The 14128-nt window shown below is 36.9% G+C and overlaps 1 protein-coding gene across 2 annotated transcripts; it reads right to left on the minus strand.

Moving 5' to 3' along the window:
• Nucleotides 1-9097: 9097 nt before the first annotated feature.
• Nucleotides 9098-12773, minus strand: IAPP (islet amyloid polypeptide). 2 transcript variants are annotated; one of them, XM_049822116.1, is made up of 4 exons: nt 12676-12773; nt 12170-12266; nt 11882-12016; nt 9098-9363 (listed from the first exon to the last, which is right to left on the minus strand). In XM_049822116.1, exons 2-4 carry the CDS (start codon nt 12247-12249, stop codon nt 9189-9191), a joined length of 390 nt encoding a protein of 129 aa, XP_049678073.1. In that variant the 5' UTR covers nt 12250-12266; nt 12676-12773; the 3' UTR covers nt 9098-9188. The 2 variants fall into 2 exon arrangements, with proteins under 2 accessions (XP_049678073.1, XP_049678072.1); XM_049822115.1 differs by lacking the exon at nt 12676-12773 and adding an exon at nt 12553-12637.
• Between the last annotated feature and the right edge of the window lie 1355 nt (nt 12774-14128).

The following is a 14128-nucleotide window of genomic DNA, read 5'->3' on the forward strand; positions in this document are numbered from 1 at the left end:
CATTCATCAAAAAGAATTTTGACAAAAAGAATTTTTCAGAAAGATAAAAATTAATATTGATATTAGTTCTGGAAATACTATTATAAATAGCATTATATACTACTATAAACACTTGGATTAATCAGTTGAAGCTCAGCAGAAACTGAGAACTTCAGTGTGTTATCCCACAAATGAAAACTAAAGAGGAAGTTCCTATTTACTTAAAGCTGCAGAATTTTGTCCTGTGCTGTGTGCGCACATACACGCATACACACATATACAGTGTCAATGAAATGGTCTGTAGGGCAAGTCTGGCTGCTGCTGCCTTGCTACAGAACTTTCACAAAGTATCAGTTTTGCTCTTATTAATAATTTAAGAGATCTGAAACACCACTGTTCTGGGGTTTTGAAGTTGACTGAGAAGTTATTTCCTAGTTTACTAGTTTCTTATTCTATCCAGGTTTTTTACTGCCCGACTTGATAGTGGTGATAACATAAACGTTACTTTTCTGAAAAGTCACATCAGAAATGAGATGTGCCCTCTAGTTGGCTAAATGTATTATGAAATAGCTACCTGAATATGTGGTGGAATATTTTTGAAGGAGAATACAGATTTGTTAAGGTTGAAGACTTTGATACAGGTCTCTGAAAGTCTCTGTCACTTTTGGGCAAAAATAATTTTTAAGCAACAAAAATGTATCCACCATTTTGATTCAAGGTTTTGTTTTTTACTTTAGTGTTGGAAAATTCTTCTCCTGTCCCATGTTGCTTTGTGTGGTCATTTAAATGAATCCATGTTGTTTCTGCATAGCTGCTTGGGTTGTACATTCAAGTCAGCCTGTCCTTGTGACTGAGACAGTTTGTTTGAAGCTGTGTCTGTCGGCAGCCTTGAAAAACATTCAGGTATCTTTTCCTCTGGCTGGTTAAGCTGACTGTGCTGTACTGTTCTCAAAACAATGGTTAGTTATTCACTGATATTTTTTTTTTCCTCCTTCCTTCCTTCCCCCCTTCAAACTTTCCCAAGACAAGAGGCGGGGGGGGGGGGGGCGGCGGGTAGAACAAAAGCCAGGCTGGAAGGTACAAGGGCCTAAAAAAGGAGGGGGTTTGCTTATGATAGGACTGCCAGTCCAAGCAGCAATTTGTAGAGTCTCATCCTGTAACCTCCAACAGGACAGAGGAAGACATTTGCTGTCCAGGTTCTCCTGTGTTGTTCTTTGGAGTAAGGGGGGGGAAATCCCTTCTGGTGGGAGTGATCTTGCTAGAAAAACTGTTGGGAATTTCTGTAGCACAAACCCTAGTTATGGTTATTTGTGAGGCAGTATCTTTGCTGAGGATTCTGGGGGTGCAAAAAAGTGGTGAAATTAGGGAAGTGCAAGATGACGACAGGTGGGCCCCTGCATTTAGTTCAACATCCCATAAGGAACAGGAAAAATATAGTAAAATTATTGTGTCTGCTGGAATGAGACCTGAACACATGCATACCCTTCTAGGGACAGAGTGATTTCTCTCTTGATTTTATGGAATCAGTTTTGCAGCATATGAAAAAACCCACTGTCTTAACTATCTTCCCCATTACTCTTGAACTGGGCAATGGCTAGTTGTGTGGGTAGCTTCCTTTCAGACATTAAGGCTGATCTACCTGAAAGCGATACTGAGGGTGATGGTGATGGAAATTATTCTGCAGAGTCATTAGTCTCCAGTGCCAGTTGTTTAATGTAAAAAATGTGGAAAGTGTTGGGTTTTTAATTACTTTTGCTCACAGCTGTAAGTGGTAATTCACAGAAGTTATATTGCTAAGGTATGGAATGAAGAGGAAGAATACTAGGACGAAGCAGACTTCTCCCGCAGTCGTTCAATTCCAGATATCATGGTCTAGCTGCTTTATGCTACATTACAATCAGTTGGTGTGTTCATGCTTACAGAACTGGTATTGATGGCATCAGTGCTGTGCTTCATTTGCCTGGATTTCAGCTAGGAAAACACTGAATGAGTAATGAGAAAACGACAACCTTTTTCTCTTCCAGAAATAAATTGCAGCACCATGCTAGGTTTCTTTACTGTTTACACTCTCTGGGTTCATCTAATGACACTTTTATTAGGTCTTTTCCAAACATGCTGATATCTGGTCTGGCTTTGTCCTCAGTGTGTAAGCTGCATGTTAGTAGGTGGAGTGTGTGCAAAGGGTCTTGGGAAAGCCCTACTGTAGTAGTAAGAAAAAAATTGTAGGAAGAATTAGTGACAACATATGCTTTTTGATTTGGGAAAAAGATTAAAAAAAAAAAAAAGTTAGTTAACAACAAGTTAACTATGGACTCAAGAATAATGTTTTTAGAAAGTCCTTGCTCAGTAAGTCTTCCTCAAGAAGGAAGGATGTGCAGCAACAACCTCATAAAAACAAAGGAGAAGCTAGGAAACGGACCGATGACTTGTGCTGTGGCTTCCCCCAACCTCAGGCTCCACTAGCCCCGTTGTCCACACTTAACACCACCTCCTGCAGTTGTGAGCAGCATCGATGCCTCCTCCTGGAAATTTGCAGGATGTCAGTTTAACAAAAACAGACTGAGGGAAAGTGCTGCATGCAGATGCCTGAAGCACCAGGTGCTGGGGAGCCAGCCTGATTTTTGAGATTGGTTAAGAAGTCAGCATCTCCCAAGAAGTGCAGGAGACAGCCACTTGCTCCAGCAGCACCTTTCAAGGCACTGCACCCAGCACAGGGTTATCGAAAAAGCAGGTTGAAGAAACTCTCTAAGACTCAAGTTTTGGAGTTTTAGAAAGCAGGCATTCTTTATTGCAGTGCTGGATGCACAGGAGAGTTTCTTCTAGTATGCATACCATTACCTACAGCAAGCAAAGCCTATATTGTTGTAATCATATACATATTCATTACATTTCTCAAAATTCTCATACATATTCATGTTATTTCCCAGAAATAATTTACATAGTGTCCACCCTTCTGGGCATGTGCAGTGCAGATCATCCCAGGTCTTCTTCCTAGTTAGCGGGCCTTGGCAGGTTTTAATTACAAAAACTCAGCAGGACCCAAGGCTTATCATCAGGGCTCAAGGCCTCTTGTCAGTTGGCGCATACCATTGACAAGGCTCAAGGTTTTCTTATCTTGTTTGTACATACCAAAGTTTCAAAGTTGCTCAAGCAAGGAAAAGTTAATCACTACAGAGATATAGTGAAATTTTCCTTCTTGTGCCTTTATTCAAGACATCTACAGGACCAGAAAGTGCTGGTCCTGCTAACTTGCTCTGGGTGTGAAAATCCTTGTTACAGTGCAGGTAGCAACTTCTGATCTCTCTAATAGCACTATGTGGTCATCCCGAAATCTAAAGCAGTGCCTGGAGCAGTGAGGCAATCTTTCCTTCTAAGATCCATTTGATGATCTCCGACTCTCTCAGGCTGCTTCAAATCTGTGTTTGCTCTGAAGGAAAGAATATCTCACTCACAATCTTAGTTTTTCCTCTCTCATTCCTGTATTGTAGCACAGCAGAGTTTAGAAATAAAAAATGGCTACCAGTTGCTCATTGATCCTGGAAAAGGGGTTGAAGTATTTTGCAGGTTGACGTTATTTTTCTTCTCCTACAGTTTTTATGACCCCTTTTAAATTGTTAAAAACTTAAAAAGATAAAATAAAAAAAATCCTCTGTTATGTGCCCAGTTCCATATGCAACATAAGTAATGAGCTTGTCCAAGACTGATGTTTAAAAATGACCTATATTCTGAGAGTTAACTAGCTCAGCTTCTTCAGTGCTGGACTGACAATCACAGGCTGATTAAATTTTTACACAATTTTTGCACTTAGCAGAGGCAAGTCCCACTTTGACCCCTTCCAAAGGGACTGCTTAATAAATAAGGACTGATTCTGTTTGAATAAAGTCATCTGCCTCTGTTGACAGTGTAAACAATAACCAGGTTCTGGTGTTAGTCAGATTTTAATCATATTGAGTAGCATTTAATTTCAGAATGATTCTAACTATTTCAGTTCACACGTGTAATGATCTACTTAATACAACTCCAATTATTTTAATACATCCCAGTATTGGAATTCCTTTTGAAAAAACAAAACAAAAACCCCCAACCCACCACACAGATGATGCACTAATCAAAACTTGGGACTAAAGAAATTTGATTCAGTTTCTATCATCCTTGGTGTCAGCAGTTGTTCTGCACCAGATCTCAGGCTACCTGTGCAGTAATCATTTATATGAAGGCTATTGTAAAATAGCCTATAAAAAACAGTTTCACTATCTCTAATCCAGGATCAAACCCAGTCTTTTAATGTAGAGGAAAAATGTTATTAAAGTAGGGGCAGGTCTAAGAGTCTTAATTTGAATAATTAAACTTATTTTGTATTTATAAAAGCATTTCTAGGAAATAGTGACTTTATGGCATGATTGTTACTCAAATCAGCCCTATTGTTAGGATTAAAATGCATATGAATATGTTCTTTTTGTTCAGATGTTTTAGCATTCAAGGAGAAAATTTGTTGCATATTGAACAGCACTTTTAACTATTGTATTATCACCATTGTCTCATTCTTTATCTAGCCTCTGATGTCATGACTTTCAACTTTTGATGGCATATATGATTCCTAGCTTGAGAATTTTTTTAACATTTTGATATGAAGATAGGTTTTAGTTAGAGAAACGCTTCTTAACTGGATCTGATTAAGGATGTATAGTTTTCATAGCAATTGAAGCTAGAAACCAATTTGCCTAAGTTTTCAGAAAAACTGATCAGTAGAGAAACCAGATTTTGGGGGCCTTTGTTCCGAAATTGAAGCTTAGTTTAAATGGTAGGTTTCGGGTCTGAGTTTGAGTCTGGTTACTGAACCTTACACAGCTCCACAAAAATGTTTTATTTTTCAGTGTAGGAAAACTAGAGATAACTGTAAGATGGTTGAAACAGAAGTTGTCACATCCCATAGAAAGATTCTATTTCATGTTACTTCAACCATTATTTTTATATTCTGTATACAGCAAGGAGATGTGTCATACCCAACCACAGCTTTTTGCTAGTTGCATTGCAAAAGCAATGTAGAGCAGTCCCTTTTCTATATGATAATGAAGCTAGACAACAAAATTACTTAACCTTGTAACTCTGAACAAAAAGAGTCTACCTTACCTGTCAAACTATATTTGTAAGTGAGCTAATTGACTCAAACCGAGCATAATTCTAGAAAGCAAAGATGGCAGCTACTGAAGATATTCAATAGTGCATTATAGTATCAGTGTATTAACTTTCAAATAGTTTTAGAAAGCCATTCAGCAAAATCCAGACTTGCTAATAACATTATCCTGTTGAAAGTGAATGGAAGCTTTGCCAACCTAGTGTTTAAAACTCTCACCAAGTATCTTATTTATTTGAAAAATATTTATATTTTCTTAATATGAATTGAAACTATTCATTCTTTAATAAAAGTACATTTTATGTTCCGTGAATATTGTGTGCTTTCTTAGTTTTAGCCCAAGTTTTTAAGGGAAATCAATTTCTTACCTCAGTTCTATTATTCATGAAAAAATACAAATTCTGTCTTTTATGAAGCTGTCATAGTTCCTGAGAACTATTAGACCCTAGGGCCCACTACTCCATTTAAAACACTCTTCATGCTCATATAATCTTTTTTTTAACATTCCTTTTGCTTGTTTGATGACTTTTATTCTTCCCCCTCTCATTTAGTGAAATTCAATATTATGTCCCTATTCTGCTCCTTTTAAAGACAACTTAATAGAAGACACTAAAAAGCAGAGATTTTGTATTTTTATTTTTAAAGGGAGTATAGCCATGTTTATTACTTTGTTGACATTCTTGATTTTCCTCTTTATATTTTTTGTTTTCTTGCATATTCTCTGAAAGATGTAGGGCATCCAGATGAATTGAAAAAGAACTAAAGCTATGTACGTCTTGATTCTTAAAAAAAATGTACATCTCTAAGGATGCAGATAAATACATATTGGGATTTTTAAAAATGCATAGAGGTACTTACTTTTTGTTATTTAAGTAAGCTTCACCTACCAATCTTCATATTCTGAAATGTCTGAAGTTATGCTGTTTGGGGTTCTGATGAATTAATATTTAAATGCTCCTCTCTCTCCCCTCTCTCTCCCCTCTCTCTCCCCTCTCTCTTCCCAGCTTATTCTTTCAGGATTGTGCTTGTATCCAGGCTTACCATGACTAGGTCCTTCTTCTCTAAGAGGTCTAAGTGCAGTCCAGTGGTAACTACACAGAAGGAGGAAGGGTAGCACAGTTGTGTTCTCAAGGGTATATATGGGGAAAAAAGTCTCAGTGTAGGCAGTTTCTCAAGATGCTCTGACTGATGAATTAACTAATATAGTTCAGAATACGAGAGTTGATTGCTCTGATAATTTGGAGCCTGAAGTGTTTTTGGTTTTTTTTGTACAAACTTTTTTTTTTGGGGGGTTGAACAGTTCATACCAACTGCAGGTGGGACTCATGTCACCTAACTCTAGTTATCTTAAAGTTAAGTGCCCTTCTTTAGCTAACTGTCTAGACACTTGTTGTGGTTTAACCCCAGCCAGAAACTAAGCATCACGCAGCTGCTCACTCACTCCCCCCCACCCCCCTCAGTGGGATGGGGGAGAAAATCGGGAAAAAGAAGTAAAACTCATGGGTTGAGAGAAAAACGGTTTAATAGAATAGAAAAGAAGAAACTAATAATGTTGATAACACTAATAAAATGACATGAGCAATAATAAAAGGACTGGAATGTACAGATGATGCGCAGTGCAATTGCTCACCACCGGCCAACCAACACCCAGCCAGTCCCCGAGCGGCCATTCCCTGCCCCCACTTCCCCGTTCCTATATTGGGTGGGACGTCCCATGGTATGGAATACACTGTTGGCCAGTTTGGGTCAGCTGCCCTGGCTGTGTCCTGTGCCAACTTCTTGTGCCCCTCCAGCTTTCTCGCTGGCTGGGCATAAGAAGCTGAAAAATCCTTGACATGAGTCTAAACACTACTTAGCAACAACTGAAAACATCAGTGTGTTATCAACATTCTTTGCATACTGAACTGAAAGCATAGCACCGTACCAGCTACTAGGAAGACAGTTAACTCTATCCCAGCTGAAACCAGGACAACACTCTATCGTCAATGAAGAAATAGAGGCACTTCAAGAGCGTGATTCATCCCATCCTAAAATAGATGTCTAAGCTGGGATGAATTGGAAGTAGCTGTCTTTCTCTACCAAACAGCAGGAGAGCACTGACAACTGGTTAGAAAAAAGCAGCTAAAGATGGCGAGATGGTCTCTCTGAGCTATTGATATATCTCTTATCCCTCCCTCTCTGTTGTTTCACTGATTTGAGAGATGAGTAACATTTTTCAGGATTTGCCAAACAGGGCGAATTTGTTAAATAGATGTTAGTATCAAATCCACTAAGTTCAGGAGTATATAAGGCAGAAAATAATGTATACAGTTCCACTGAACCCATGCATAGACAGTCTGTGCTTTGTTTTGATTTGTCAAATGGTAGCTTGAAGAGCAAAAGCTGATGGGTAAAGCATTGTATGTATTTCAGGTTGGGCTGAGCCTAGAAATCAGCATCCACCCAAAGTGAAGACTCCACTTGGTTACTCCTCTGTACAAACAACATCACAGTGACACTTCAGAGCTATCCTGTCACTTTCTCGTTTCTTTTCTGAAAAGTAAATATTCTAGCTGAAAAACAAATTAAGTACACGATGGGTGTATAATATATCTCAAAAGTAACTTGAATGGAAAGCATTTCAAGCTTGCAGAAATATTAGAGAAGTTTAATACCATATGAATGGTTTTCTCAATAAAATTCAGAATACATATCCATTAGAACATTAATGAAGGTTGAAACTTTTCTGAATGGAATAATCAGTAACACTTTTACAGCAGAAATTCTGTGCAGTAATTTTTGTTCCTGTGTGTTAATTGTGAAATGAAGGGAATATGCCATTTAACATTAAACTTAGCAAAAATGTTTATATTTTGAGGCATACTTTATAACAGAAACAAATAAACCAAAGGCAATTATTAAGATTTCATTTGCTTCTCCAGAACTAGGCTTCTGCTGAATGTTTTTCATAATTGGACAACAATGTTTTTCAGATGACAGTGAACTCTTCACTGATAAAATGATGGACAAAACAACAATTGCTGTGATATAGGATACCATCTCTATGAAAGTTTGCTTAACAATTTAAAGGAACAAACATGTTTATTAAGCCTGCACTGATACTGGGCTGAGGTAGGAGTAAATAACACTGTCAAATTTCCATTAAGGTCTGCCCATCTCCAAAATTGTTTTCTTGGATTTTGGTAGCAATGTAAATATGCCAGTGGACAGATACCCTGTTTCTATGAAATGTTTTGATGCTTGGTTTTGTCTCTTCCCTTTGTTACTCTAGTTCAAGGAAAGGAATACCTAAGGACAGGTGTTTCTGCTAGCTCGTTAACTGAGTTTTCTTTTATTTATATTTAAAAACACTTATGCTCATTATGCTTACATTTTACCAATACCATCTTAAAGTAAGAACTGTAAGTTCTTAAAATCCCATGCTCAGTATGTATGGAAATCTGTGCTGCAAGACCACTTCTACTTGCTTAATGCATGTTAAGGTGGAAAGAGACCAGTCAGTTAACTGGTATAATCAGATGCACAATGCAGCCATCTTGTCTCATCTAGTTGTTCCTTCAATTGTGCAAAACAAGACACTGTAGATGTTTCAAAACCAGAAGATTCTTATGTTTTACTTTCATTAGGACATAACTTCTGTTAGCATTCTGATTTTTGTTGGTCTTAATTAAGATGATTTCTTTCTCTTACCAAACTGTGACTATAAAGACATATACATCATGGTTATCTTTTTCATCCTTTTAATAATAATAATAATAAAAATAAAACCTGTTGCAATTACTTTTCCATTTATTATTGTGATATATATATATATATTTTTTACAAAGAAATTTGACAAGCAGATTTCTGGAGTTCTTAATGGAGTTGAAACAGTACCCTATGCATGTCATTGTACATGCACAGTGAAATGGTGAACATAAATCACATACCCATACACACGCACACACAGAAAACAAGGCACTGTTAAGACTGTACAAGTAATAAATGACCAAGAAGTTATTGATACATTAAAAACTGAGCTCCTAATGAAAACTGTATCAGTAGTCATTTTAACACCCTGAAGCTGTGCATTGTTTTAGGGGTCTCTCCTTAAAAGCCCAGCTGTGTCCCTCTTTCCATATGTATTGGACCCCACATTCGTAGGTGAATAAATTGCTCCGATGTTGTTGCCGGAACGAACTAAAAAGTCAGCCAAGCGTTGTGTCACGCATGTAGCGGTGTTGCATTTCCGTTTCTCCAGATGGTGACTACTAAGATGAAACAAAAAGAGCCAAGATTAAGTCAAATGATGAGCAATCAAGTGTGCCACCTCTAACAGGCATTTGAGCTGTGCTAATGTGGGAGTTCTTTTAATATGTGCACAAATACAGGAACATTACAATCTTCCTACCACCTACTTTGTGCCTGAAAAAAAATCTTGTGCTGTATGCTATTATCAGTTTTAATGATGGGGGTTATTTAAATGCAAAGACCTTAACAGTCATATGTAATTTTTATTGATATTCTGCATAGCAGCTTATGCCATCTAGAAAACCTGTAATGATAGTATAGTTAAGGCAGTAAGTGAAAACAATGAATAAATGTTTAGCTTTAAGCTCAACTTCTAAATCTATTTAGAGCTCTTGCTGATATCATAAGGATTACTAACATAATGACAATCACTAACATTTATTTAGTTCTCTTGTTCCCACAGAATCATATACTGCTCTCACTGAAGTGAACAGCAATCTTCCACTCCACATCAAGTGGATTGAGCCCAAAGACTCTTTCTCCCAACTGCACCACATATTATGAGAGGTGGCAGGCATTGCCAGCTTCTGCCAACTTCAGTACCACTTAAGATTTAGCTCTGTTTAAACAGAGATTTCTTCACTACTGAAAAGCTGTTGAAACACCAGGAACTTGAAAATGCTGTTGTGGTAGGCGTTGATAATAATTTGCTTTATGAGACTTTAAAGAGTGTCCATGGAAGAGTCCATATCTAAAAATAATATTTTATTGTTTGAACCAGCAGACCATTTACAGGACTCCAGATAGAACTTATGTAGTATGGGATTTTTATTTTTTTTTTTAATCAAAGTAAAACTGTTAGCTTGGGAGAGCTTGGGTTTTCAGGTTTGTTTCTCAGGCCACTATGTTGTTCCTTCAGACAGAAATACTTGCTTGCTAAAATTGCTTTTTGAGTTATTGTTAATCTTCTTGGGCTTATTCATGTTGATGGGTCATGAGGTAGACAACAGTTTGCAGCAAAAATTTACTGTGAAGAGTGACAATTTCCCAGTTTCAAACTCTGAGCAATTACCAATGAGTTCCTTTTCCTATTGATTGATTGAATCTGTTATCTAAAATGTCATCTGTTCTTTTAGAGTTATTTGTATTGATCTAAGAATCCAAATGGAATAGCAATTGTGAGAGAAATGTCTGTATTACACTGATTCTTCATTGGCAAATTTCTAAGCAATTAATATTTTAAATATGTAATTGTATTAAAGGAAATAGTTGGATAAGGCTTGATATAGACTCTCTGAGATTTCCGTGGGTTATTTCTATTGATTTTAAAAGAGTTTAATCAAGCCCTTAACATATGAAGTTCAAAGAGCAGCTAGTTCTCATGGAGATCCTGATTTATTTGTGGAGGCAGAATTCTCTTTCTCGTTAGAGGTACAAAATCAGGCCCTGACACTCCAAGTTTAAAACTCCAGTCCTTACAGGAAGCTACTAGATTTCTAGCTGACGTCTAGCCTGACTGAACCCATTATACCTGTTAGGTCTCTGATCTGTCACCATTAATTGAATATGTGCTTCAATGAGACAGTTCACCCAGTAAGACATTGTATACCAAGGCCATTGTATACCATTGTATAGAAAAGCAGATAAGGCATACCACACTCATAAAGGTGATGTCTTGTGTTTGAGTATTACAATTGTTATTATTTTCTTTAAAGTAATAGCTGTAAAAATGTGGGAACTTAGTCTCCATTATCAAAATATTTTGGAAGATAACCAAATTGTCATATATAATAAATTTATAAATTCAAAGAGAAAGAAACAGGCAACTATACAGACATGTGTATTTACTGAATCTATCCATAACAGAATTGTCATTGAAAGAAGCCTGACGAACATAGAATAGTTCAGTGCTGTTTATCTTTTAGTACAACTGCAAACACTTTTTGAAATGCTATTTTATTCATAAAGAAGTTACCCAAAATTGGATTTATGGATTTATAAACATGAATGCATTTCAGACAAGTTAAATTCTGTCAGAGGTGATTGCTTATTTTCCTTCTTTCCATGATTAAATTGATATTTAACTCTGTAATGAAATAATACTTACTTACAGGAAACAGTTATATTATAAAATAATTCCATTCTAGCAAAGCATTAGTGTTACTAAGAAGGGTATATATATATTCCCCCTCCCTCCCCCGCCCCCCCTTTCAGGCTTGGAAATGTGACAAATTTAAGAAAAGTCCCTTTTAAAATACACCTTTCTTCTAAAGGCAATGTAGTATTTGTAGCCTTTCTAATTTATGTAAAGTTATTAAATGATCTGCAATTTTTGTCTCTGGGTTTCACTTTCTACCCTGAATGCTTTGATCTTTAGGCTTACAGCATGGCTGTATTTACAAGAAGACGGGTATTTTAAGCTCTTTTTGAGAATAAACATCAGACGCAAAGAGTCAAGTAACAATATCACTGGCACGAAGTTTACTTCATAGTTTAATCCTAGCTGATATGACTAGGAGAAACAAGGAAAATCAATACCTTTTTGTCTTTGCTGCTGGTTGTTCTGGCATTTCCTCACTAAGTCCTGAGAGTGTATTCTGTGACATTACTGGCAATATCCATCCTTGTCTCTTGGAATTACCATCAGATAGATCATCAGCCACAGATAGTAATCTTTAAACAACAATAAAATACCCTGTGAAATTGAATACCTCTATTTTTGCTTGTATTATTTGAGACATGAAAGCAAAAAAAAAAAAAATTTCATGCAACAATCTGAACGTGTTTTCCCCTAAAAAGAAATGAATATGATTATTTATTACTCACTTCTCAATAGGTGTAGATTCCAAACAGCTCAGAGTGACAGAAAGTGCAATGAAGAAAACCGACAGCTTTAGGTTGCACATCTTTGCTTCCAAACTTTCTGAAAAGAATAATGATTCAAAACTGAAAGCAAACCCAAATAATCTTCAGCATATTGTATTACTGGTGCCCATTCTGTCCTAAATCAACAGCAGCTAGTCATTTTCACAGGCTAGAGTAAAAAAATGATCCCCCTAAGTTTAGTGACACAGCGCAGTTTCAGACAGATAGCTCTCAACAGCAAATGTTCATTTTCCATCTAGTAGATTCAATCCTCTTTCCCTTATCTGCAGTTTGGATTTCCTGACAAGTCTCAGTCTGAAATTCTGGTCCCAAGTGCAATTTACCTTGAAGTTATCTTAGACTTTTCCTGAAAAATGCTGTTGATGAATAATGAGAAATATTGTGCTTTCCTGAAAGCACATCTGTTGCTCTGCATCCTAAGTAAGAAAAAAAGGGAAATTGTTTACCTTTTAGTGGTCAGGGAGCTAAGTGAAGCAGCACGCCTGTGTTAGCAAGAAGGCTGCACGCAACAATTCCACACTTGCATCTAGCTCTGGAGTACCCCTTTTCTCCCTTCCTTCCGACAAATAATACGGCTCTTATATATCCTTCACACCTTTCTCAGCTCTGACATCAGGCAGCACAGAGAGACTGTCATTAATTCCCAGCCCTATAGATAGAAAGTACCCCAGAGAGGAGGAGAGGCAGAAAGGTCATTATTACATTAGCACATCAGTAAATATTAACCTGGTATATGCAGGATGTCCTCGTGAAGATACTGTAATAGCATATTGCACATCAGAACCGTAGCCTCAGCTTTACAGTTCTGATAAGATGCTGAGGTAATATTCCCTGTGGGTGTTTTCAAGGGCTAAATAAGGTAACAAAAGTTATAAAGAAAGCTAGAGTAGATGAAATGACAGATCACTGATAATTGAAATATAAGAAAACAGTTATCTTAGAAAAGGTAGAATAGTTAAAGTTGTGGAGGTTTGTTGTAGAGGTATGTAATGATCAAAACAGAAAAAATATTTGAAGGGGTAAAAGCTGTATGAGGAATAAGAAAAGAGTGAAAATTATTGAAATTGACAGATAGGGTGATCATTCAGAGTAACAAGGTAGAAATCATGTACATTTTTCAGTAAAGTATATATATGAATGAAAATTCTCATTATTAATGTAAAATCTTATGTTTTACTAACACTGGTAGATTCTTTGAAAATTGTGTCAATTAATATTCTTAAGGCAGCAAAGACTAGGATTAAAAAGCTAGGAAATGTCAAAATAAAGGCTGCCTGTGCACATTTATTTCTCTAGTGTGCACAGAGCATGGTTCAGGGAAAAATATACAGCTTTTAATAGACTAAATCCAGTGTCAATAAATTACCTGACTGCAGATTTCCAAGGATACAGATTAGAACCATTTTTTCCCAGTTTCAGTGGGAATTAGGCAAATTACTTTTTTCTTTTTTTCTCCTCCCCCCCCCCCCCCCCCCCCCCGTCTTATTAGTTGCCTTTATGTGCCCAAATGCCTTCGGAAAACAGGTCTTTCAATTATTTATGGATGTTAAGATGCTGGCACAAAAGCTCAGGCAAAGTTTTCTGTGATAGGAAGTTATTGTACACATCTTCCATATCCCCAGAGAACATAAATTAATTCATAACTGCTTCAATGCCAGGTACATTGCCTTAACTGGAAGCCCCCTGTTTTGTTGGTTTAGTCTGTAACACTAGATTTTCACCGAAATGGCTAAAGTTCCAGTGTTGGCTCTCTTCGGGCATTTGTGCTACTCGAGTTGAATACAGAAGGAATATTTAGCTGGGATAGTAGCCTCTTAATGTGATACAATAGCTAGTCTGCAAATAAGGTTCTAGCAAGTGACAAAATGTTTGGGGTTTTTTTGTTCTTTTTTTTTTTTT

Source organism: Accipiter gentilis, chromosome 18 (assembly GCF_929443795.1).
Source record: "Accipiter gentilis chromosome 18, bAccGen1.1, whole genome shotgun sequence".
Lineage (NCBI taxonomy): Eukaryota > Metazoa > Chordata > Aves > Accipitriformes > Accipitridae > Astur > Astur gentilis.